The sequence below is a fragment of the Argopecten irradians genome, chromosome 6 (assembly GCF_041381155.1).
Source record: "Argopecten irradians isolate NY chromosome 6, Ai_NY, whole genome shotgun sequence".
NCBI lineage: Eukaryota > Metazoa > Mollusca > Bivalvia > Pectinida > Pectinidae > Argopecten > Argopecten irradians.
In genome coordinates, this window is record NC_091139.1 from 44,345,906 (window position 1) to 44,373,278 (window position 27,373).

Sequence of the window (27,373 nt, forward strand, 5' to 3'; positions counted from 1 at the left end):
CCTGTATATAAGTCTATATATAACTACAAGTCCTTGACCTTGTACTGACCTTGACCTGTTGTTGTTGGTTCTGTATAAGAGCTGGACTCGTTGCTACGGGGCCGAGGACTCCCACCATCTTCTCCTTCTGTGCCACCCATTTCTGGAGATGGACACCAGCGTCCTTGAAAGCACGAAGGTCAGTCACCATGTCATCCAAAGATTTTCTCCGCTGTTCTGACTCCACTTTGAGGTCTAACCATTTGTCCTCTGTAATGTCAAAATAATGGGAAATAGCAATAGTTCTAAAACCATTCAATTGATTTGACATCTTAAAGATAAAGACCATTTGATGTCCACTTACCCAGCTTGGCTACAAACATAAGTAATCTTTTGGATGTTAGGAGTTACGTCCCCTTACCTAGATCAGGCTAACCAGATTCTCCCTAAAACTGCAGTATTTTTCTAATAGAATTAGAGTTACGTGCCCTTACCTAGCTCAGCCAGTTGTTGCTGTACGACCTCAGTACCAGGAATGCCCTTTTTGGTCTTCATTAAGTCTTGTGCCTTGGCTCTGATCTCTTCCACCAGGCCTTCTTTGTCTAACAGTTCTTTGTGGAACTCCTAATCACAAAGAAATAATTAATTACAAAGAGTGATTATTATCTAATGTTAAATGCATAGATATACTGACAGACGTTCTCTATGTAAAAAAGATTCTGTCAATGAATCAATAACATTTAGTTTATTAATTTTTTTCCCCAGAGATTCCTTGAAATGTTTAGCATCACGATTTCTTACCTCGTGTTCCTTAAGCTGTTTCTTAGCCTCTCTTTCACTTGTTGGAAGTGTGGCTGCTATGTGTACATCAAGGTCTTTCAGGTCAACCCAGGTCATAAGGTCATTCATGTTTTGTAGGAATGTCTTCATACTATCAAGCATGCTCTGTAGTTCGTGATGACGATCCGCAAGACGCTCACCAAGGAGATCGTACCTCTGGTTGATGTCGACCAATTCCTGCTGGATTTCTGTAAGATCTGTAAAACCAACATATCAAAATTCAGTTCTACAAAATATTCTACTTTCAAATAGAAATGTTGTATTTCTCCCAATAGACATACTTTTCCATTCCTATGAATTCCTACCCATTTTTGTTTTCTGAATTTACATGTTGGTATTAGACAAACTGCCCTGGGTGCCTCCATTTACATGTTGGTATTAGACAAACTGCCCTGGGTGCCTCCATTTACATGTTGGTATTAGACAAACTGCCCTGGGTGCCTCCATTTACATGTTGGTATTAGACAAACTGCCCTGGGTGCCTCCATTTACATGTTGGTATTAGACAAACTGCCCTGGGTGCCTCCATTTACATGTTGGTATTAGACAAACTGCCCTGGGTGCCTCCATTTACATGTTGGTATTAGACAAACTGCCCTGGGTGCCTCCATTTACATGTTGGTATTAGACAATCTGCCCTGGGTGCCTCCATTTACATGTTGGTATTAGACAATCTGCCCTGGGTGCCTCCATTTACATGTTGGTATTAGACAAACTGCCCTGGGTGCCTCCATTTACATGTTGGTATTAGACAAACTGCCCTGGGTGCCTCCATTTACATGTTGGTATTAGACAAACTGCCCTGGGTGCCTCCATTTACATGTTGGTATTAGACAATCTGCCCTGGGTGCCTCCATTTACATGTTGGTATTAGACAATCTGCCCTGGGTGCCTCCATTTACATGTTGGTATTAGACAATCTGCCCTGGGTGCCTCCATATACATGTTGGTATTAGACAAACTGCCCTGGGTGCCTCCATTTACATGTTGGTATTAGACAAACTGCCCTGGGTGCCTCCATTTACATGTTGGTATTAGACAATCTGCCCTGGGTGCCTCCATTTACATGTTGGTATTAGACAAACTGCCCTGGGTGCCTCCATTTCATATGACACAGGACATGATAGAAAGAGACAGATATTGTTGTGACACTACATCCTCCCTCCACTTCCTCCCTCCATTTCAATGAAGAAGAAAAACAATCTCTACCTATTAATCTTACCAGGAACAATAAAACTTCAATTTCTGTTGCCGTGGGCACATTTTTCAATACCATGATTATATGAACTGATTTCATAACTTTACTATTTCACAACAAGCCTCTAAATTGATACAGATGCGTTACCTTCTACAAGTAGATTATCTGAGGAACTCTTCTTGCTGCTGATGCCAGATTCACTTGACATCGGACTCAGCATGGTCGTTGGTGATGGCGGTGGGAATGTGGGTGAAGGGCTCCGTAGTCGTGGAGACATCAGACTTGGCAGTCGACGACCACCTACAGAACAAATTTATCATGTATAACTATTGCTCTTAATGTATTTGAGCTCAAAATAAACCCAATTTTCATTATTTTAAACTTTTTTTTGTGTTACAGCCTCCATGATTACAATGGATACTGTACTTACGCATGATTTTCCTAAAGGGACTGCTAGGCCTCTGGTCAGCATTCTGAAGGGCATCAAAAGCACATCCGAGGTCGTTGACTTCATCAATGGTGTCTGTGAAATCTTGATAGCCTTGTAACATGGGCTGTAACATAAAGAATTAATTATATAAGGTTGTCACTGAAATATCAACAAGTAACTTAAACAAACTTAAATGTCTTTTAAAAGTAGCAGCTAAGTGAGACAACACCAATAACATTATAAATGGGGTCCTCATTAAGTAAATAATGTATAACCTCACACCTGATGATCACATCCTTTACCTGACAAACCAATTCTTCCAGTTCTAAGGTCGGGGCAATTCATCATGAAATCATAGGGGTGTTACAACAGAACCTTATGTTGCTCGACTCACCTGTAGTTCCTCAATCTGGACAGCTGCCACCTCAACATCAACAGCCACAGGATCAAAGGCGTCGACCTTGCCCTCCATGGTGGTCAGCCAATCAACGACAGCCTTCCTCATGTTACCATATTCGTCTGATTGTCTCTCCTTTTCTTGTGCTTCCTGCTCTCGCTCTGACAACAGTTCATTGAAGTCCTCCCAGTTACGACATAATTCTGCCAACTTCTCCTTGAGTTCGCTGACCTCACCAGTACGTGGATCTTCGACCAGCATTTGTCCAACATCCTTCAGCTCTGCTACCATTTCCTCCTTCTGTTTTTTCTGAATGGTCATACCATCTATTTTGTTTTTCATTTCATCCCCAGATTTTTTGTTCCAGTCTTTGTCCTCAAGATTTTGTATCCTGGAGCCTAACCACACATTGATGTTTTCCAGCGTGTCCTGAAAGTGATCCAGAGTTTCTGAGATTTCTTCAATATCTTTGGCTCTAGCCTCACACTTGGACTGAACTCCTCCGAATCGGTTTGCAAGATCTCCAAGTTTTGACTCAAGTGACTTTGCCATGTCCAGTTCACATGTTTTAATCAGCTCATTGGCTTCGTGTCTTACTGAATCTAAACTTGGTTTATGATTTTCTACATCAGCACTAATTGCCTTAAGTTCCTGATATTGTTCACTGAGTCGGTCCCTCATTAAGCTCACAGATTTCTGGGAGTTGAGTGTTTTGTCTGTATCACGGAGCCATGTCAATAGATTGTCTAGGGCATCCTCTACATCCTGGGACTTTGTCAAGGCCATCTGCAGGCTATTTGACCTTTCGTTGACCTCACCAAGCACTTCCTTGTGTCGACCAGAGATGTCCTCTACAATATCCTCTAACTTGTGAATGTGATCTTCATCGACAGCCAGATCTTTTAACATGTCAATCAAATCATGTGACGACTTCTCTAACTCATCTAGCTGTACACCATGTGCAATAGCGTCACTGCTAGCTGAGCGCATTAGTCCAAGTTGTTGTCGCAGGACCTCTGGCTCAGTGGTTGCTGACTCCTGTTTCGATGTTGATAATTTCTCCTCAATGTCTGTTAACCAGGTCAGTAGTTTGAAGGTGCTCTCATTGAAATTACGCTGTTTGGTCGACAGAGATCCGATTTTGTCTCCAAACAGAGCACATTTAGATTTCAGCTCATCGTAGCGAGTTGTAGCCACTTTGACTTTGTCGCCGACTTGTTCAGCCTCCATCCCCTCCATACCTAGCCAGCTGAGACGGTTGGTCTTACGTCTGTTTGCCTTGAAGGCATCAACCTCCAACTTGTGAAGCTGGAAATATTCAATAGAAATAATTGTTATTATGTTTTTAAAATTGTCAAAAATGTAGAGAACTACCAGGTAACTACCTGTTTACTGGACACACAACATTGATTGATTTGCTTTATTGCTTGATTCATTTTCTCTTCAGTACAAAACCTGTGTTCTAACTTTATCTTCAACATAGACAAAACACTACAGAGGAGTGCTGAGGAGTTCTGTAGGATTTGGTCAAGTACTTTTTATAGAAATTATTTTGTCACAATTCTATTTGATAAGAAAGTTTGATAAGTCACAGAAGTTTTCCACAACAATTGATTGAGTAACAGGGATATGAGAATGACAAACCTTGGCTTCCTCCATATACTTCTGTACTGCCATAGACATAAACCGAAGGTCAGCCTGGTGGGAGATGATGTCATTTAACATCTCCTGTTGTCATGGAAACAAGAAATTACATAATAATGACAATGGTCAATTATATAGGGTTAGGGGTCACACATTCATTATCCCTTATTGAGCTGTATCAACAAGGTCAAGGTCACCATATCGAGATATATAAACAAGGCCATTAAACTGGGACAGGATCATAAATATTCAAACAAGTCTAGAATTTAAGACAATTAAGTGTCACATATTTTAAATTTACTAGAACTGTAACATAAGTACACAAATTGTTATCATTATTAAAGATGACTTATCTTGATGCTTATCAATAGTTTTCAGCCTACCTTTTGTTGTTCCTCAATATCTTTCAGGTGGTCAAGGTTGGTAACCTCCCTCTGGTGTTTGGTCAATTCAGTATTGGTGTAACCAAGCCAGTCGTTAAACTTGGTCAGTTCCTCCTCAAATTTAGTCACCTCACTGGCCGCAGTGGTCAAATGTTTGACTCTGGCATCAGCAGTTTTCTGGACCTAAAGAATTAGCAACAAGATATCCTAAATACATTTGCCAAAATATTGAAAAGTAATCTTCTATTGAATATATATGATGGTTTTTTTCAATGACATTGTTACAATCTTAATTCTGAAATTAAAACCAGATTGGTTTTAGTAAGGATTAGTCATGATAAGTACATAATAGATACAAAATAGAAATATGTAAATATGATGACATTTTGATATCAAAGATACAACCAAATATTCCTATGGAAAACTAAGTGAGGACAGTCTATTTAAGTAAATCAATTGTGTTACCTTGCCAAACGTGGACTTGAGACTGGTTGCGAGCTGTTGGACTTCGGTGACCTGCTCCGGAGTTAACTCCTCCTGGTGGTTCTCCAGCAGCTGTTCCGTCTGATAGACGAGGGACAGGATTGGCTGTTGGTGCTTCTGGATATCATCATGGAGAGTCTGCAAAGGGAGATAATCAAGTAGAGCAAGTTCCTGTCACTGAAACCGACTTGTTACCTCGATGTGAAACAATCATGAATATTGTGTGTTGATGTATAGCCATGGTTTTTTTGGCTTGTCAATTAGGTATGTCAGATCACAAGTTAAAAAGCCTATTCAGACAGAAAATTATAAATGATTTCCCTTGTCCAAGTGTATCCAAAATATGAACAGTTACTGACCCGTAAACTACAATCTTATTTTTCTCTCATACTTTTATGGCATTCTTATTTATAAGACTAATAAAAACCTTCAAATACTTTTTGAAAACATACATTTTTTTGTTAGAAATAAAGATATATGGATTCCGTTATTTGTACAAACCTTCTGTGCCTCCAACTGGCCTTGAACTTTGTGAGCGTCGTCACTTATTGGTTGGTCGTCTCTTAGCAACTGTTCCACATCGGACAGCCAGTTGAGTTCATTGTTGAGATCCTGAGCGAGTTTGTCATACGAGTCGACTAACCGCCCCTGTAGGAGTACACATTACACATGGATTAATACGCAGTACAGAGTAAATATTAGATCTCCGATTCAAATATCACTCTAGTGCAACAAAATCTAATGGAAAATTAAAGCAAAACCTGATAGTTCAAAACTTAAATTCTCAGCAAAAGCAAACTAACAGAATCTAAAAAGGATCAAAATCAGAATTCAGTTTCAAAATGAAACAAAAATTTTGTCAAATTTTGATTTGCAGATATTGACAGTGGCAACTTTAGCATACAATATTAATACAAGAGATGCAGTGATGTTTAACAACAGTTATCATATTTACCCTATAAATACATGGTGCACAATACCCTACAGTGTTACAGGTAGCAGGCAAATCATTCAAACCAAATATATTTACAATAATAAGATATGCAACCCTACATCATACAAGTGTAATGGCATCTACTATGGCAGGGCAAGGCAAAACAAAAATTTACACTGATAAATAAATTAGGAACAGACTTTCAATAATTGACAAATTTCAAGATGCAGAGGAACTATCCAACATTATTCAGTCAAAAATATTTTTGAACACATAAAATAAAAGTATTGATGAAATAAAATACATATTCATCCATACCCAACAAATCTTGCATACATTATTAAGAATATATCACATGACAGTCACATGACAAGGTAGGTACATCACAGGACGTGCGGATAAACAGAAACAAAACATGCACTTCAACAATGATACGGCAGGACAGATACAACAAACGTACAGGGACAATAACAAGATGAATTGAAGGACAGAGGGACAGAAAACTTGATGCATGTTAATGGTTACGAGAGAAACAGGCATTCCTATGGTAAGTGTGGAAGGGGAAAAAGAGAACAGCATTTGCATGGTAAATGTGGAGGGGGTGAAGGGAACAGCCGACAGGCACAGGCAGGCAGGCAGGCTTTCACATTTCTACCACCATGCGAAGGCAAAACCCACTGAAACGAAAAGAATGCGATTTCACTTATAAGCAATGTACGGATCTGCAAATCAAAGCTTTCTGATTTTTGACCAGGATTAAAATAAAGCAATTGAAAATTGTGAATCATTTTTTCTAATAAAAAATAAAACCAGGAAAAGGAATGTAGCATTTTGTGAATTGCAAAATAAGGAAGGGAAAGCAAGTGGAAGAAAATGTGATCTATACCATATCAATTCAGCATGAGAATAAAGATTTTCATTTAAAATACATATTTAATCATTTCCGTTTCAACATTGACTGACTATTCTGGATTCATTAAAGACTTACCCTTCAATATTAAATGTAGTTACTTTATATTCTTAGACAATGATAGACATTTTCAAACGTAGCAATAAGTAATAATAAAATATAAATATAGATGGTCAAATGAAGACAGAGCATACTGTTTAAATACAGAGAGACGTTAACAGTAGGAATAAAGTGGATCTGTATAAATCATGCGAGAGGTCAGGGGTCTGTGTGTCAAAGTTATAATCTGATTCAGATTAAAACTGTAACAACTCATTAACAAGATTAATTTGATCAGTGGTTGATTAATAAAAACTCCAATTAATGTCAAAAAGTTAATTACAAAACTTAATTATCAATCATTAAAATATAATTCACTCTTAACTTGTATTTAGTTTTAATGTCATGTTTAGAAAGGACTAAACGTTCAAACCATTCCATAATTTTCCTAAACATTATATAAACCTTGCCGGACTTCAAATTTCCTGTGGAAATCATCACAGCAAATCCTTTGTTGTTTTCTTTTATCTTAGAGGTGAAATTATTATTTCCGTAATTTCAACATCACTTGAAATCATAAATAAGTATGACATTAAAAGTATAAACAAGTTGATTTTTAGTTCAGACATTCCTTTTCTGCTTTAATGTGTCAGTAAATAGCAAAACTGGATTAGCTGTTACTAACCAACTGGTTATTTAAAATCCATTCTCCTTTAAATATTAAACAAAATCCATTCTCCTTTAAAATAATTAAACAAAATCTATTAATCTCTTCACTGAATTTTGTCAAAATTTCCATCTTATTCATGAAAGAGTTCCTACAAATTTTGAATTACCTTTCTTACTTTTGGCTAACTGTTTAACTTTTTTTAAAACAAAAGAAAGGATGAGCTAATATTGTCATCAGATTAAATGTTTCACTGATCAGAAATATTTCAAAACAAAATAAATTTCAGAAAACACATAATTTTGAAATTGCTGTTACTTTCTGAGGTAGAGGTAATTTACTCATTAATTCTGAGATAATATATAGCTTATGTAGATATCATAGTTCCCTTTCCCTCTCCACATTTACTGATCTTGAGACTTTCTGGTTATAAATAATAGAGTTTCCATGCCAAAGATTTATCTTGTAATGGCAAACTATCCAACAACAACACAAAAACCATTCTAATCCAAGTAAACAGGTTTTACACCCCCACAAAAATAAATCCCATTCCTACCTTAATTTTAGCATTAACAGTTATGATTCAACAAAGGGTTTTATAGTAGTTCTGAACATGAGTTTGGGGAGATAGCTTCATGCTGTATTAGTGATTTTTGCTGGAGGCTTTCCTGTTGCTATGGTGATTGTTATTGGGGGGCTTTACTGTTGCTATGGTTATTCTTGCTGGAGGCTTTTCTGTTGCTATGGTGATTGTTGTTGGAGATTTGCCGATTACTTAGGTATCATATCAGTACTATGTGCACAGAACTACTGCACTAACACACATGTGCATCAAACACAAGTTAAACTTCACATATACACATGTTCCCGTCCCTTTCATCAGACTCTCAATACAAATACTTGTGAAAACAATTAATTAGAAACATATAGTTATCTCAAATGCACTCAACATCAACTCATTTATCACATAGCTGTTAGTGAAAAAACTTTGCAATTAAACAACTCTCACAGTCACATACATACCGTAGTTAAAGAAAATTTGAAAAAACTATAAACAGGATCTTTGTTTAAAAGTTGCTAATATCTCTGTTCATTAACCATAATCTTTCCAATTGAAATCACGGATTTGCAATGATATTACATCATTCACCCCTGAATTTCATAATGAACACTTGTAGCCCTTGAATTAGAAGAATTCATTATGTATCTATAGTGGTGAATGAGTTTACATTAACAAAACAAGATACATTGATGTACTGTAATAACATATTGTTCTAAGGTTTCAATGAAAGTAAGGAAAAGCATGGTTGGTTATACAACGTCATTCAATCAGGAAAATAATTAGAAAGCAAGCACATACTAACGGTTAGTATGCAAAAGATACTTGGGAATAATTCAGCTTTGTATTATATTTTAAAAGGAAAGATAAATTTCCAACCATGCACTTTTTCCTTTTATTTCTTTTGGACAGCTGAGAAGCTATGACAAAAGTTGAATGGTTTAATTTTTTAAGAATACCATGCTAATTCCTTACTATTACATGGAGGAACTCATGCTTCAGGAATTTCTAATTTGCAAATGAGATCAATTTCATTCCAATGAGAAAATATATCTTGGAAATGAAACTATCTTATATGCATATATGGACCCATGTTCAAAGTAACCTACTTTCTATTTCCCTATATTTAACACATGGCTGTTTCAATATTGACTAGAAACACAATTCATGCACAACATCATGATGATACTGGTTAAGTGTATAGAACCAAACGTTTGGTGAGTTAGACATGTACTAAGTCTATAGTTATCATCAAATTACATATTGTATGAAGATGGGTCCATATCAACATGCCTTTCTACAGGGTTTTATAAACATTCTCAGGTCTCATATAATCCAGTTCTCAAAAATCATTACTGGCAGAACGTCTAACAACTTCTATTCAATTATCAAATTCACTACTTTGAAGAGAACCTGGGATATATTGGATTCAATTAGAAAAATCATAACTCTGCCAGAAAATCTAAAAAATTTGAAAAAACAGATTTTCAGATTATATGGTACTGGGAATGCCAAAGTAAATAGATAAATAATATAATGACAGTCAAGAATTCACGATGTACATTTGTTAAATACAAACTAGAAGTATGGCAGTCCAGACGGTGCACAGGCGTTCTGATGCAGACAGACGTTGCATAACAAGTTAGAGACGTTTTCATTCAGGTTGGCAAACAAAAGAACTGGACATTCAGGCAGGAGACTCTCGGCATGACCAGGCGACACATGCAGGAATCAATGTTCCTACCTTCCTGAGTCCTGCCATAGCTGGTTTGACCCTGACCTCTTCTATGACCTTGACCTCATGTTGCCATGGTATTTCTGTGACCTGTGGTGTAGGTGGTGTCGGTGGGTTTTCGTCAACGTCCACATTTTGTTCCGATTCCTCTTTATCGGTGGGTGTGATTGAACCAGTATCACATTCATCCTCAGACTTATATTTCTGGGAGTTGTCGTTCCTCTGAGCGACTGCTTCTTTTTTAAGTTTAGCGTTGGCGATCATCTGACGGATCATTTCCGAAGTCAGAGGCATCATCCACGTGTGAGGATCACGCCTGTCTGTACTCGATGAGTCAGTTGTTAAATCAGAGGAGCTGCTATTACGAGACCGACTACCCATGGAGAACGGACGTGTAAGGATTGGTCCGTATGGGTTTTCAGCCATGTTACGATACCGTGACGATTCTATGGTATGTAGCCCTGGGACCGCCATCACACTTTGACTGTTGTTACTCTCACGAAGTCCTTCTCGAGGACTATTACTGATGATTAGTCCTGCCGCGATCGCCTCGTTAAAATTGTACACCTGGTTATTAATCAAGTTCACATAAACATTCTTAATCTGCTCGATAGTTTTTCTGTCGATGGCCGTTTGCAATGTGACTACGATCCCATTCTGTGTGAGGTCACGAACCTCTAGACACATCGGAGTGATAATCTCCATTTCGATCATCTCCTTGAGTGTGTGTTCCTTCCCCGTACCTGGGTCAACGAACTGACAATTCTTATCGCTGTACAACCCCTGGTTCACAGCGCTGTACAGGGTCAGACCCTTGGGACTCAGAATAAATCCCTTCTCAACAGCATCGCTAAGAGATATACACTCGCCTGTTTGTGGATTTTTAAATTCCCCTGTACTCATGTCGATCATACCGAGACTGGCCGCCCGCTTTAATGTGATCGGCTGGATTGTATCGGGATCAATGACAGAAGAGTTAGCCCGATGTAAGACACCAGATGAGAAGGCATCCTGTAGCTTTGCTTTACCTTTGTTCTGTTCATTAGTGAGGATTTCTTCCACATAGATTTCCACTGAACTCTTAGGCTGTGGAGCTTCTGCCATTCCTTCTATAATCAGACTGAGCTCCATGGCCTCTTTGAGTGACATTGATGTGTGATGGACTGTATCATTGTAACAACCCTTTATAGGGTCCACCACACGGAGACTGATCGCTTCCTGTAGTGTGAGGAGCTCTCTAGTGCGAGGGTCGACAATTTCCCGAGCTCGCATGTTGATAAGGTTACTTTGGACAGCGTCCTGTAAGGTCATTGGCTTGCCGGTGATGAGGTCATCCATCAGACCAGTACTGGGAGTAAGTATGCCTTTCTTTAGTATACGATGCAGCGTACCCAGACGATATGTTCCCTGATCATCTTTCACCACTTGTAACAAGGAGTCCAAGGAGGACGACATGTTTTTGGCTGATTTAATAACCTCACTTCCTCTAGCTAATTTTTCCAAACACAATCTTCTATGTTTTACGGCGTCTGATATATCACTATCATCAAGATTAACCTCCATTTTCTCTGTCAGGAGTCCTCCTTGGACTGCCTCACTGAAGGTTATTCCGTGTGTGGAATTCCTCTTAGAGCCTCCCGTACTGAGATCTAGTAGATCTGCCTCTAGGGCCAGTTTGAGGGAAACATTCTGGTTTGTTACCCTGTCGTGGAATGTTACACCAGAAACATCTATCAGGCCTTGGTTAATAGCCTCTGTTAAAGGCATTGGAATGTCACTATCAGACAAACGAAAGTTACCTGTTTCTGTATCTAACCGATTTCCTCGGACAGCCTCCCCGAAAGTGATGGCATCTAGATTTTGATCCATAGGATCAAGTACATCATCGTTCTCCAGCATATCGATGCCAGAACTGTCACTGGAATGCTTGGGTTGCTTGGAGACAATCTCCACACTATTAGATAGGGAGTCGAGTTGTAAAGTACGTTTCCTCAGCTGTGGAAGTCTGGGGAAATTACACAAACTTCGGCCGTTGAGGATAAGGCCTTCATTTAGGGCATCCATGAGGTTGACGATACGCCCAGAGTCACAAACCACACATCCTGTTGTGGTGTTAAACAGGCCACAGTCCACAGCCTTTTTCAAGGTCATCACCATGTCCTTGTCAATGTCCTTGACCAGAGTATCCTCTGTATCAATCAGACCCTTGTTAAGGGCATCAGCCAATGACAATCTCTCATCACAGATCATACTCTGCATTCTCAGCAGATCTGTGTTCAGTAATCCATAGGACACTGCTTCATCAATAGTTACTCGTGTAAAAGGCACATCTACCACCAGATTTTCCTCCACCGCTTTCTCTAGTGGAATGCTTTTCATGTTTTGTCTATCAAGTATAGACCCAGTTTTACCACTCACAATCCCTTTATCCAAGGCCTCGCCCAGGGATATGAACTTCTGAGTGTCAGGGTTCATGACCCTTGACCTGGTGCCATGGATCAGGAATGTTTTCAAAGCGTCTGCCATAGTAACAGAGGATTTGATTCGGAGATCATAGAAAGTACATCTGTGTTTTTCGAAAATACCTTCCTCCACTGCCCTCTGGATTCCAAAGAGAGGCTTTCCGTAGTTTGATCTTCTTGAAAAGTCGGTCGGAACTCCAAGATTACAGTCGAGGCTTGGTTTACCAGATGTTAATGAAGTCAAATCAGAATCTTTGAGAATGTCAGCGATTTCTGTTAAAAATGGTTGGTACCCTTTCTGTTCAGATTTAAAAACAAATCCTTTAGCGACAGCCTCAGGTAGTGATATATCACCCAGGTAGGCACCAGTTGTGGGGTTCAATATTTTCTTTGCTATCGCTTCCTTCGGACTGAAAATTCCTCGCTCTGTCACAAGTACTTGTGGTTGTGAGCCATCAACCAATCTACATGAAATTGCCTCCTGAAGAGATATACGAGCACATGTCCTTGGGTGCAGAATGTTATTCTTATCTTTGTCATAGAGATCGTTATTGATGATATCTACCAGCGGGAACCCTTTTGCCGGCATCTCTATCACAAGTTTTTTCTCTACAGCCGTACACAAGTCTAATTTCTCAAATGTCTTTGTATCAGTCACCTTTCCGGAGTACTTATCCATTAGGTGATAGCTTATTGCTTCTGACAGTGGAATGAACTGGTTACGAGCATTATCACGTACGAATGTATGGGAAGGATCAATTATCCCTATAGAAATAGCATCATCAACATCTACACACATCTGAGAAGTTTTGTCCTTGACTCTTTGCAGTTCAGTGTCATATATCCCCTCTGTTACTATGGTAACCAAGCCTTTAGCAGATTCTCCTGTTGTCTGTCGAAGGATCCCATGTGCTAGTGCTGCCTTTAAATCTAGCCATTCATCCGTGACTGAATCCAATATCTGACATTCTCCAAGGTCCAGAAGCTTCCGCGATACGGCTTCCTCGAATGTCAGATACTCCCTTGATTTGGAATTTTTTATCACGATATCATCACATCGTACAAGTTTTGATTCCAAAGCTTCCTGGAACGATTTCACTTCTCCATTTCGTGGATCCATAAAATTTTGATGAGTTGTGTTGTAAACTCCCTCATGAATCGCATCAATCAAATTCAAATCTGTGCTACCAAGATTTTGTATAAGTAAACCTTTGGACACCGCCGTGTTAAAATCACAGTTAATTTTACCACAGGTATAAGTTCCAGTGAGAGAATTAACAATTCCCTCGCTTATAGCTCCGTCGAGGGTTAGAAGAGTCCCGCTCTCTAAATCTCGTACAAGAGTACAGTCACGATCAAGTAAACTTGAGTCTATGGCACTTAATAATGAGACAGAATACCCTGTCGATGGATCATGGAATTTACCTTCCTCGTCCACCAGACAGTCGTCGACGACTTCGAGGAGGCTATATTTAGGCTGGTTTGTTAGGTCAATTAGAATTCCTCTCTCAATACTCTCTATCAGTGACAGTGTATCGCCGCTAGACGTATCATAACACATCCCCGTGGCGAGGTTTAGTAGGTCTCTCTCCACAGCCTCCTGGAACCCCAGGACTTCCCCACCGGCCACGTCGCGTACCTTTATAATACTGCAATCCAACATTCCAGAGAATATTGCCTGGGAGAAGCCCATCTTCTCCTCAGTGTTGGGGTTCAGCATCATTCCTGTAGCTATGTCGAAAAGTCCTTCCTCAATAGCTTCCGAAAGTGAGAGAGAAAATGGCGATTTACATTTCACAACCAAGCCTCTGCTGACAGCAAAGTTAAGAGCGATAGGTAACCCTGATGACAACATCATCCTGCCAGAGAGAGGATCAATAATGCGTTTGTCAATAGCCTCCTCCAAGGTTAGGATGTCTTTACTGACTGGGTCACGGATTAGAGAGGCTTTGTGGACAAGTCCACGCTCAATAGCTTCCAGGAAAGGCACACAGTCATCTGTACTTACATCACGTACCGTGTTCGTGACCGGGTCATACAGGCCGTTGTCTATAACGTCATCTAAAGTCACAGGTAAATCAGACATGGAGCACAGCTCTATGGAATGTTTGCGTTTATTTTTAGCTCGTAGTGCTGCTGCAATTTCCATGTCTAATTCAGACTCCAGTGAGTCCTTCACAGTGTCATCTTCCTCCTCTTTTTTGTCTTCACTCGTCTCCGCCAATTTATCGTTCAATGATGACCATGTGACTCGTTTGATCTGTTTAGAATCTCGACGATTTGCCAAAGTTTCTGAAGATATGTCTAAATTTCCGACAAGTCCAGCATCACAAGCCTTGTCCCAGGAAAGCCACTTCTCATTGAATGTGTCCTTTACAAAACAGCCTTTCATTCCAACCTTAGTACTGGATAAATCACTCTCTATAAACTTCACTATACTGTTCTTACGTGCATCTTTCAAACTCAACACACTTCCAGATTTCTTATCACGAATGGATATTGTCTCCTCGAAATTGGTTTCTGTCACATTTCGTGGGAATGACAGCTTTCCTCCCTTTATTCTGTCCTGGAATGTTAGTGTATCATCAGCCGTGCTGATAGAAAATGAACGGCCAGATACTATTTCTGAATCGTCTGAGACAAGTTTGCGACGTACAGCAACATGTAAAGGTATTTCTTCTCCTTTGACATAATCGAACACGTTACCAGTCTTACTGTTGACAGCACCACTCTGAATGGCTTCCTGCAAGTCAATTATCTCCCCAGTCTGGGGCAGTTTGAACAAAGACTTTTTCGCGTCAATTAAACCATGTTTAATGGCTGCACCAAGAGAAAAGTTGTTTCCAGAAACAGGGTCATGGAATAATCCACTGCAGGGATTAAAGAGGCCTTGCTGCATAATCTGGGTCAAGGTCATTGTATGGGGTCCCTGCCCTTCATCACCATGGTTGCCAGTTGATTGGGAGTTATCCACTTCATTTGTCGTCCAAGCCTCTGAGCCCTGTTAAAAGATTCTCATTATAACATGTACAACTTACATCGAACAACCTACTATTTACACACTGATCTTTTTGTGGGCACTGCATCTAAAAGGAAACTGGTGCAGAGTGCAAAACAACCACCATCCCCATTGTGTAGACGTGTACATCAATGCTGACTGTGCCATCACTTTGCACAGAGCACCATCACATAGTGAGTGCAGAGTGAGGACCTGTGAGGACACATGGTGTCCTGGGAGGGGTAGTAACAGGGAGGAGGTGGAGGAGGAAGATACTTACCCCGTCAAAAGTTGTCATGGATGCAGACAGGGAGGACGCAGAGGACGTGTCACCTTCGAGGCTCGGTGGGATGTTGCCACCCATTACCTGAACCTCACTGCTGCCTTCTACACTCTCGGTCTCCACCAGACCAGCATCCACAGCCTCCTGGAAGGTCATCACTTCTCCCGTTGATGTGTTGCGTACACGCCCATTTGCCTCAACCAAGAACCCAGGCTTTGTAGAATAAACAGCTGAGCCCGTCTTAATCTGCACCTCGGTAGCTGTGCGTGAAACCACAGCACCTTCCTTGTCTAACACTACTTCTGCTTTAGGAGAAAATGGTGATCCTTCTAGAATCACAGTGTATTTCTCTGCCTCGACCTCACGAGGAAGGTCGTCAATGGCAGAGTTGTCAGTCTTACCATTCGTACTGTCATCCAATCTACCATCAAAACTGTCGTCTGTTTTATTACTACTACCACTATCATTGGTAGTGACATCATCGTTTTCATCAATGCTCGACAGTTTTGGTTGTAGGTATCCAAGCTGAATCGCTTTCTGTAGCGATACCGTTTGTTGAGTTCGTGGTTCTGTAAACTCGGCGTTTGCCACATTGAGGGCTCCTTTCCTGATGGCATCAGTCAGGGACACTGGGAGATCTTCACTGTGAGGAAGTTCTACATCATCTAGAGGCTCCACTTCGTCCAATTTGAGGAAGTCACAGATTACAGCCTCATCTACCGAGAGCTTGTCACCAGACTTGGGATCATGGTAGACTCCGGTGTCGCTGTCCACCAACCCTGTGCGGATAGCATCACTGACTGTGATTGGCTGCTGGACATTAACAAAGCTGACCAGTCCCCTTTTGGTAGCCTCTTTGGTGTCTATTTCCTCGCCAGTTTTGGGGTCCACAAAGTCGGTATATAAGATACCCTCAGATATAACTGGCGACACTTCAGCCCCCTTCAGAATGATGACAGAGTCACCTCTACCACCAACTCGTCCAGCTATTGGGGATAAATGTCGATGCTTCAGAGCTTCCTCCACAGATATATAAACTCCTGATGTCCTCTCATGGAACATCCCAGTCTTGGGGTCCAGTAGGCCTGTCTGAAGAGCATGCTGGAAGCTATGTGTTGTGTTGTCATATTTTGGGCCGGAGTAACGATATGGTCGATTGTCGTCTGCTGTCAGATGTCCATTCCTGATCGCCTCATCAATAGTGTACATCTTGCCCTTTCTTGGGTCAGTGTAAATGCCAGTGGGGATATCAATGTAGCCGTACCGCAGGGCATCCCTCAGTCTGATGCCTCGCTGATCTGTCTTACTGCCAGGACTTGTGACTGTTACCTCGTCAGCACTGACAAGGCCTTTTTTCATCGCCTTGGATACAGGTAAGACCTCTCCCTTGCTTGTATCCACAAAGTTGCCTTTCTCATCCAGAATGCCTCTATTGACAGCCTCGGCCACAGTCACCATTCTTCCCGCAGCCGTATCCATGACACTGGTGATATTGTAGGTTGACCCAGGTCTGTTAGATTTCACTTTTGTCTGGGTTGTTGTGATTGTCTGTACCACTCCTGACACTTCACCACTTTGGAAAGCATCTTCCATTTTGATGCTTTTGCCTGTCTTCGTGTCATAATATGTAGTCATATCTTTGTCAACAATTCCACATTCAATTGCTTCATTGACTGAGATTTCCTTTCCAGACATTGGATCAAGCACCATTGTGATGTTGATTTGTTTCATGTCCTTGGTCTTCTTGTCAACTAGTTGACTCTGCGACATGTGACTTCCTTCCACCAGGTGGCTCTTCAGAGCCTCTTCAATCGGCATCGATGCCCCTGTATGAGGATCATAATACAGCCCTTTATCCTTATCCAGGATGCCCTTTCTGACAGCGTCCTTGACCATGAGGTCTCGTCCAGTCAAAGGATCCTTGACCTTGGTGACAATCACATCCTTCACAACAACAAGGTCATCTGTCTTTTCCTTGACCTTGGAGAAGTCTACTTTCACCAGGCCTTTCTTCACTCCTTCTTCCACAGGCATTTTGTCACCAGTTCGGAGATTTGTAATTAGGCCTTTCTCTGGTTCAAACAGTCCCTTCTGAACAGCTACATGAACCGGAATCTCTGATTTAGTTACAGGATCAACCAGGCACTGTACTGTAACCGACTCTCTAGTTACTGAGGTAAGAACTGGTATGGCCTCCTGAACGCCAGCATCTACCAATCCCTGCTTCACAGCATCTGTTATATCCATCGACCGCCCAGACGGATCATGGTAGGTCTGAAGGTCACTGGACACCAGTCCACGTTTTTGGGCCTTTGATAATGATAACAGCTCTCCAGTCCTTGGATCTGTGACTGATTTCACTGTTAAAGTTTTGGATCCTGTTTCCACAGTAAATGTTGTACCCTTTGGTCCTACATCTGAGGAGCTTTCAGCTTTAATGGAACCTTTAGTTATTGCCTCTGGGATTGTCATCTTTTCTGCAGTACGAGGGTTGGAATACATTCCTGTCTTAAGGTTCAGAATTCCTCTGTCAACAGCATCTACCACGGATATATCCTGTCCAGTCATTGGGTCATGTACTGATTGAATATTGACCGATTTCTTCTCAAATACAACACCTGCTGAACGTGGTGACCTTGGGGATAGTGGTGACATTGGACGTTCCCCTTTGATGAGGCCTTCTTTCACAGCCTTGGATACGGGAATGACTTCCCCAGTAGATTTTCTGAATTTCCCATAATGACTGTCAATGATACCTTTCTCTATGGCTAGTTTTATAGGAATGAATTGTCCACTTTCACTGTCAAATGCAGATTTCAGATGTAGCGTTTCTGCTGTCTGTTCATATGCCTCAGATCCCTTCATTGACGTAAAGACAGCCGAATCCTCCCCATGAACCAGGCCTTGTTTGAGACCTTCGCTAAGGGGAATCTCTTCACCGGTCCGTACATTCTTCAGTATGCCGACCTTCAGATCAAGAATGTCCTTCCTGACAGCTTCAGGCAGGCTCATTCTCTCCTGTGTGGCTGGGTCAACAACTGTATGAACTTTCAGAGACTTGGTCTGGGTGATAATATCTTGTTTTGAGGTCTGATATTTTTCATCTGTTTTCATCTGGGAGTCTATATCTCTAGCAACAACTAGGTGTTCCTGTACAGCATCCATTATAGGAATCCGCTTCCCTGTTTCCTTTTGGAAGTAGGTCCGGCCATCTCTGTCGATTATACCCCGGACCACAGCCTCCGGTAAAGAGAGTTTCTCCCCGGTCAATGAGTCTGTTACTGCCACAATTGATAGTCTTTTCTTCTCGTGGAATGTAACATCAGCCTGGAAGCCTTCATTAGTTGTCTGCTCCTTGGTAGAGATTGTGTCAATGACCTTACCCTGTATGTAACCAAGGTCAAGTGCCTCTGTCAGCGTGAATGTCTGTCCAGTGAGACTGTTAGTGTATGTGCCATCGTGTTGGTTGATCAGTCCTCGATCTAGTGCTGTAGTGAGGAGTACTTCAGTACCTGTGGAGGAGTCTCTCACACCATCCACATTCAGAGTCCTGGTGACCTTCTCTACAGACTCGGTCTTAACATCTCTCTTACGTGGGAGACTGTCAAAGTGCTGGGCGTGAATCGTATCTTTTATTTCCAATGTGTTTGGGCCTACAACATTCACTGTTCTGGCCTGCAGGTTGACTGGACCATCTTTGGATACATCAACAGGCTTGGGAAGAGGTTTGGGTGGTGTCTTCTTTGTGGGCGACACAGATGTCTGGGATTGGGGTACAACAACTGTGGAACTGTCAATAGTAGAGGAGGTATCCTTCTTTGACTTTCGACTCAGAGACCCTGTGGCTTTCATGATGGCCAGAGCTGGTGCTCCAGCCACTGCCAACAGACCAAACTTAGCAGCATCTTTAAGCGAGAACTTTGAGTCCTTATCTACCACTTTTCCCTGGATAGGATCAATCCGTCCTGCCTGGATGCCTTCCTGTAAGGTCAATTTCTCATCCGTCTTGATATCAACCATCAAACTGTTACCATCGATATGTCCCGACCTAATCGCCTCGTCAAGTGTCATCTCCTGTCTAGTTCGCGGTTCAGTGAAGATGCCACTCTCTTCACTAAAATATCCCATCTCTATAGCCGAGCTCAGGCTCATCATCTGTACCTGGGTAGTCCTGTCCTGTTGCGAGGCATTCATAAGTTGGTCTCTCAAAGCGTCCAGTCTATGAACACCAGAACTCTGAGATTCTGTACTTGTGTCTAATCTAGATTCAGACATGCTTTGGTCCACTCTCATGGCTTCAGTGAAACTTCTTGTCTCTTCCATATGGGCTGTGCTAGCGAACTGCATGGAATCCTGTACTGGTGGTGCTGTTGTGAAGGGCTTCAGTGTGCTGGGCTTAAGTGCAATAGGTTTAAGCTGAACTCGCATTTCCTCCTGCACTTTCTCTTCCTTCCTGTCGACATGCGTCTCTGACCACTTGACATTGTGGTGACTGTCTACCGAGTCTATGTAGCCATACTGTATGGCTGCTGCAAGCGACATTATCTCCCCTGTCTGTGGGTGAGTGTATGTCCCACTACCCTGATCTACCAAGTGCTGTTCTACTGCCTCTAACAGAGACAGCGACGTGTTCAGTTGTTCCCCGACATCTGTCTCGGTCTCCGTGTGAAACGTTACACTATAACCGGGCTGGGGAATAAGACCTTCGAGGAATGCCTCCTTGAGGGTAATTTGCTCCCCTGTACCTAAATGTATTAACTTACCAGTATAGGGGTCTAATATCTTCATACGGATGGCTTCGATTAGATTGAGAAGCCGTCCAGATTGGGGATCAACTAGACAGGAATTACCTATATCTAAAACATGTTCATCCATAGCTCTGCGAATAGATATGGGATAGTCGTAGCCTGGGACAAATATGCTACCAGAGTCGGTGACATTTTTATCAATCCTAACGATATCATTCAGACTCATTACTCCTTCTACCACAGTATCCGGGGTTACATATTCCGGGGGTTCATTTCCTTCCACCACTTTCTTTGTTTTACGTACTACAGTAGTCTCCTGTATTTTTGCCCCAGTTGGTTTCTGTACAACAGCAGGCACAATTTGTTTTGTATCTTCTGTTCTAATTTCCTCCATTTTTTCAATCACAGTTGTTAATGTGGTAGAGGTTTGTACATCTATGTAGCCACGGAATTTGGCTTCCATTACAGAGATCTTCTCCTGAGTATCTCTTACTGTGATAGTGCCATCATCCCAGTTAATGTCTATTTCAGGGGTCTTAGACTCTAAGGCTGCCTGCTCGGCTAATTTCTCAACAGTGTCTGAGTCTAATAGACCCCTTTGTACAGCCTCCGCTACATTCATAACTTCTCCTGTTGGCGAAACAATGACCTTTCCTGCTGACCAGTCAACAGTGAGGTCATCTTTGGTTATTATTGAAGAGGATTGGACTGTTATTGGAGAAAGGGGAGGGGTGGGACCCTTATCAGCGGAAGGAGGGTCACTGGACTTCACAAACACCTTGGTTCCAGAGATGGAAGGGCCCTGAGTGTCACCCTCATGCAGTGGTAAAAAGGGTCTATTAACCATATCCGGGGCAGTCGAAGAAGAGAGAGATGAAAGGGGAGATAAACTCACACTCGACACAGATTGGGGGCCCAATGGAAAAGAGGTATCTCCATGAGGCGCTACAAATGCAGAAACATCAGTCTCATCACGTCGTTTATACATAGAAGAAGGATAACTTTTCTTCTCCTGACCCTCACTTACCATAAGACTTGGGCTTGGACTACGGTCATCAGAGTCCGGCTGGTCAGTCTGTCTCTGGGGCTGAGAGACCTTAATTCGGTCAGTTGGTTTAGCATATACAATGGTAGTTAGTGGCTGTTGTATGCCTTCGTCATGAAGACCATTGCCATTTACACGAAATCCATTATCATTCTTTCTGGGATCTCTAGGGAATGAACTGGGATAATCCTTTGTGGGTGATTGGTCACGGCCTTTGATTGGTGATCCTAGGTGATCACTCCTCTCCTTGACTGGTGATCGTTCCTTTGCTGGTGATCCAAACTGAAAACTAGATTCCTTTGCTGGAGACCTCTGGGGAGAACTAGAAGAACTCGACATTGTCCGCTTCTGAAACACATCCTTAGTAGGTGAGACGTCCATCTTCCATGTGTCCCCATCACGACTTGCATCTTCTGTCCATGTCTGTCCTTTTCGTCCCTTCACTGCATCATACACGGCCTTTCCTGCCAGGACCGGAGCACCGACCACAGCCATGAGTCCTAACTTGACAGCTTCTTGAGCTGTCAACTTCTGTCCTGTCTGTTTGTCCTTGACACTCCCTGTTCTCCTGTCGATCAGACCTTTTCTAAAGGCCACATCCATGGAAACCATCTCACCAGTTGTCGTGTCTAAGATAGTGACATCTTCTGCACGAAGTTGTCCGTCTGTGATGGCCTTGTCCAGAGGAATTCCTTCCCCTGTCACTGTATCATACACAGTGCCCGCAGTCTCGTCAACAGCATTCTCAATCAATCCCCGCTTTACTGCTTCATCAAGCGGCATCACTTCCCCTGTGGCAGTATCTGTTACCATAGCAGTGGCCCCATCAATTAGACCTTTGCTGAGGGCCAATTTCAGCGAGATACGTCGTCCTGACGATGTGTCACGAACTGTAACCATATTACCATTCAGTACATTACGGTTCACTGCCTCCTGTATGGACATTGTGTCCCCAGACAATGGTTCCAAGAATTTTCCACTGGAAGGACTGTAAAGTCCAGCTTTTAAAGCATCCATAAGGTTGAGCGGTCCTGGAGAGGAGAACTGTGTTGGTAGGTTCGGACTGATCTGGAAATTGTCAGCTTTACTCTTCTGGTAATTGACCCGACCAGTGTTTGGATCAACTAATCCTCGTTTGAATGTGTCTTGTAAAGTCAAGGGGTTGCCACCTACAATGCTGACCATGGCTGGTTTTAGTGGGTTGATGATGCCGTGTTCCATTGCTTCTTGCAATGAAATCAGACTTCCAGTCCTAGGATCACGGACTTTACCAGAGGTCGGGTCTGCCAGTCCTACATTGACAGCTTCACAATAGGACAAGCCCTGAGGGAAGGCAACTGTGTTGACCTTCATCCCGCGAACGTCTCCTCCCATCTTTGTAGTTTGTTTTGAGCCCATAGTCAATTGTCCATTTCTATGAGAGTCTGGAACATCTTCGGTCTCCATTTCAAAGCTTTGTTCAATATCTGTAGTGTAATTGAGAATCTCGTCAGGTACATCAGATTTTGGCTTATCATGCATTCCAGATTTCTCCAACTTCATCTCCACTACACTTGGCACAATTCCATTCTCCGATATAACAGGTGGCATCACCTCCTCTTGAGATTCATTCATGAGTCGGGTGATTTCCTCAGCATCAGTAGCCTTTGTCATGGAGAAGAATCCCTGTTTGCATGCATCCTCTAATGGGATCCTTACACAGGTTCTGGTGTCTAGGAATGTTCCTTTGTCTAGATCGATCAGGCCCTGTTGCACAGCCTTAGCTGGTGACATCTCTAGTCCGGTTTTAGCGTCCTTGATTGATGCAACATTTTTAAGAGAGAATCCACCACTTCCTGCTTGTAGTGAGCTATGGAAGATATCCTCCTCACGTTTCTTACCAGTCACATCAGCGTGTATGAGGCCTTTGTTCAGAGCTGTGTTGATTGGAATGGCCTCTCCTGACCTTTTATTGACATATAGGCCCCTATTGAGGTCAAGGACACCACTGATGACAGCATCGTCATATGATACCATCTCCATGGTGACAGGGTCGATCACACTGCTGATACTCAAGGTCACTGTCTCAGCTGTAATATCCTCAACTAGTGTTGCCTCCATAGATTCCTGTTCCTCTGTAATGTGTATACTGTGAATATCAGAACTACTTGATGATTCTGCACCTGAAGCTGTTGCTATAGCCAGTTTTTTCTCGATGGCATCATTCATGGACATGACTTCACCTGTGACAATATTAACATATGTGCCGTTATGTTGGTTAACGATGCCATCCTCAACAGCCTTGGCCACAGAGATGGTAGCACCAGTCCTTGGATCCACAACCCATGACACTTTGAGGGTAGTCAGTTTAGTAGTGACCACTTTACTGCCATCGACTCCATCATTAGAAGTGATGGAAGTCAATTCAGCGTCGATGAGCTTCTGTTCGATGGCTTCAGGAATGCGTAGCTTTTCACCTGTTGAAGTGTTAATGTAGACTCCATTGTGCTCATCCAGAATACCCTCCTTGACCGCCTCTAAGACAGATATGTTCTTACCAGTAATGGGATGTTTAACACTTTTAAGTTGGTAGGATCTTGTTTCCCGTTTCAGACCTTGCAGTGGCGTCATGTGTGATGTGCTGACATCGTCGGCCAAGACAAGGCCCTTCTCCACCGCCTGACTGATAGGAAGAAGCACCTCGCGTCCAAATCTGTCTTTACTCACATACTGACCTCGCTCTCTGTCTAGTATACCATCCTTGACGGCCTGGGACACAGAGATCTTCTCCCCAGTGTTAGGATCAATCACTCCAGTAATGGAGAAGGATCGGACCTCCTTCACCGCCTGGTCTGTGGGGCTGTCCACCTCTGTGCCTGTCAGGAAGCCTTTGTCCATGGCCTCTTTCACGGTGTACTTCTTGCCTGTGATGGGATGGATAAAACAACCTTGTGTTACATTGAGAAGCCCACGTTTGGACGCCTCCTGTGGAGACATCTTTTCTTTGGTCAGTGGGTCAGTCACATATTGTATTTTGATGTAATTGGTTTCCGACACCAGACTCTCGGCAACTGCAGGTCTGGAGATGGTTGTTGTGGTGAAAGAGAAGCCTTCGTCACCTTTGGTCAATTTAGAATCCACTGTAGCTGACTGACCAGGGGATACTGGCGACATTTTAGTGACCACTTCCTCCAGCCATCGGTCAGCTTCATCTTTTGCCTCTGACACCATGGTTGGTCGTGGCCATTCTGAAGACAGTTTTAACAAACCCTGTTCTATGGCGTCCTCTACGGGCATAGTCAGACCAGTTCTAGGATGTCTGAAGGTCTGAGTATCCTCATCAAGCAGTCCTTGATCCAGGGCATCAGAAATACTGATAGCCTCCAAGGGTTCTTCCTCCTTGACAACCTTTTGATTTGTAGTAAGTGCGGTGTAGACGACCACTGGACTAAGGAGTTCTATAACAGTTTGAGCATCTTCTTCAGACACCAGACCCTCCATGGTGGCCTGTTGTAATGGCATCACGTCACCCGTTGTCATATCCCGGACTTCACCTGTTGTGGGACTTATAAGGCCCATCTGCACAGCTTTCAGTATGGTCACATTCTTCCCTGAAGGATCCTTCAAAGATGTTTCCTGTGTCAGTTTATCTACTGTGTCTTTGACCACAAAGCCCTGACTACCAGCTGCTCGAAGTAGCACACGCCGACCAGATCGAGTATCGACAAATTCTCCACTACCTGTTATGACACCTTGCTTCAGAGCTTCAGCAACAGTTAATGTCTTTCCTGTAAGGGAGTCCTTTACACTTGGCTTGGCAAACACAACCTCTTCACTGACAAGTTTTAAATGGCCTTCCTCCAAGGCTTGGCCAATAGGAGTGGGAGGGGCTGCCCCTGGGGGTACATACAGCCCCCTGGAGTCAATTACACCTCGCTCTATGGCCTCTGACAGGGAGAGAACATCATTGTTTGACGGGTCAACAATACACTTCACACTGTCGTCAAGGAAACCATTATCAACAGCATCAGAGAAGGCCATGACTCGACCAGACTGAGGATCCACAAAGTAGCCTTTGTCAGTGACAGTACCATCTGCCAGAGCCTTTGGTAGTGTGAGCGGCTTGTTGAGGGTTTGTTGTTGGAATGCTTCGTCTAATGGGATTCTCTGTCCAGTTGTCTTGTCTATACATCTGCCAGACTCTGGGTCAATAAGGCCCTTGGTAACAGCCTCAATCAGCGTGACATACTCTCCACTGGACGGGTCCTTGATTTCTTTCTTGGACGGACTGATAAAGCCCTTCTCCACAGCCTCCAATATAGTCAGGTCTTCCCCAGAGAGAGGGTCATGAATCCTCCCTGTCGTTCTATCATAAAGTTCTTTTTCTACCGCCTCAGCAAGGCCAATTGTTGTATCCATTGAGGCCAGCTTCCCATTACCAAACACTGCCTGTGACTGTGTGATGGTAGTCACTGCATAACCATCCCCACACAACTTCTTGGCTGTCTCCTCACTGATAATCCCCCTCGACAGGGCTTCGTGGACTGGAATGTGTAGCCCAGTAGAGGGGTCTCTAAAGGTCAGTTTTACAGGATCAAAGTATCCCTTCTGTATAGCGTCCATCAGTGATAAAGGTCGCCCCGTATGTGGGTCAGGGATACCACATGGGGACTTCAGCTCCCGCTGTAACTCTGAGGAAATATAGCCTCGATCACAAGCTTCCAGGAACTGTATCCGACGGTTGGTGATAGGATCCATAAAGTATCCAGTTTTTGGATCAAATAGGCCAGTCTTAATGGCCTCCACCATGTTCAATTTACGACCAGTCTTTGGATTTAAAATGGCAGATACAAATACAGTCGTTCCTTTTGGTGCCAGATTTTCCTGTTTCAAAGTCACAAGTATTTGAGTAGCCTGTGGAAACTTTCCATCAATCTCACCAACATTTCCCAGTGATGTAACACTAGTGATGCTTGCTACTTTCTGAGAAAGTCTCTTTCCAGCGTCTGAGGGTGGAGGTGATACCATCCTCATCTGGACTGTTGGGGCCACAGCTGCGGTTACTGGTGTCTCCATGGTATCCATCATCTTGGTCACACGGATACCTGGTGTCAGAGTAGCTGGCGGTTGGTCATGGGTGCTCTGAGCATGCATTGTCACTTTGCTGACAAATGTCTTAGCTGGACCACTGTATCCTTGGCCTGGCTGGCTGGCATAGCCTTCAAACTCTGACAACTGCTCAAAGAAACCCTGCATGTCCTCATCAACTAACATGGAGGAACGCTTGGCCAACTCTGCTCGGAATGTACGCAGTAATGGAATATCCTCGTCAATCACCATCTGGAACTGAACACAGGGTCATATTTAATATTGGTTGTGTATATGTCTATTCACAAAACAAACTTTGAACATATTACAAACAATCCCCCAGAACTTATAACTCAGGTTAATCCTCACCTGAAACTTGTCACTTCACAGAAATTAAATAGGCTCATTGATCTGATCAAAGTAAACTTTCAAACACTCTTAACAATTGCTTAATTAACTTAGAAATCTACACAATATGTCTAAACAGTAACAATAAAACACACATATAATTGTTTAAACATTGTACAATCATATTGATTATATATATTTTCCTTTGTGAGCACTTATGTATA

General features: G+C 42.5%; 1 protein-coding gene across 17 annotated transcripts in view; it reads right to left on the bottom strand.

Moving 5' to 3' along the window:
- LOC138326010 (microtubule-actin cross-linking factor 1-like) overlaps positions 1-27,373 on the bottom strand; it is a 217,162-nt gene that overhangs the window by 46,350 nt on the left and 143,439 nt on the right. For 14 of the 17 annotated variants that reach the window (XM_069272097.1, XM_069272092.1, XM_069272098.1 and 11 more), the window contains 11 exons: positions 15,939-27,059; positions 5,856-6,002; positions 5,337-5,492; positions 4,872-5,054; positions 4,489-4,572; positions 2,842-4,152; positions 2,448-2,571; positions 2,165-2,317; positions 781-1,016; positions 474-603; positions 50-249 (listed from right to left, as the gene is read on the bottom strand). In XM_069272097.1, the coding sequence (XP_069128198.1) occupies positions 50-249; positions 474-603; positions 781-1,016; positions 2,165-2,317; positions 2,448-2,571; positions 2,842-4,152; positions 4,489-4,572; positions 4,872-5,054; positions 5,337-5,492; positions 5,856-6,002; positions 15,939-27,059 (13,845 nt within the window). Of the gene's footprint in view, positions 1-49; positions 250-473; positions 604-780; positions 1,017-2,164; positions 2,318-2,447; positions 2,572-2,841; positions 4,153-4,488; positions 4,573-4,871; positions 5,055-5,336; positions 5,493-5,855; positions 6,003-10,207; positions 15,662-15,938; positions 27,060-27,373 lie in introns of all 17 variants that reach the window. The other 3 variants (XM_069272102.1, XM_069272103.1, XM_069272106.1) reach the window with 2 other exon arrangements.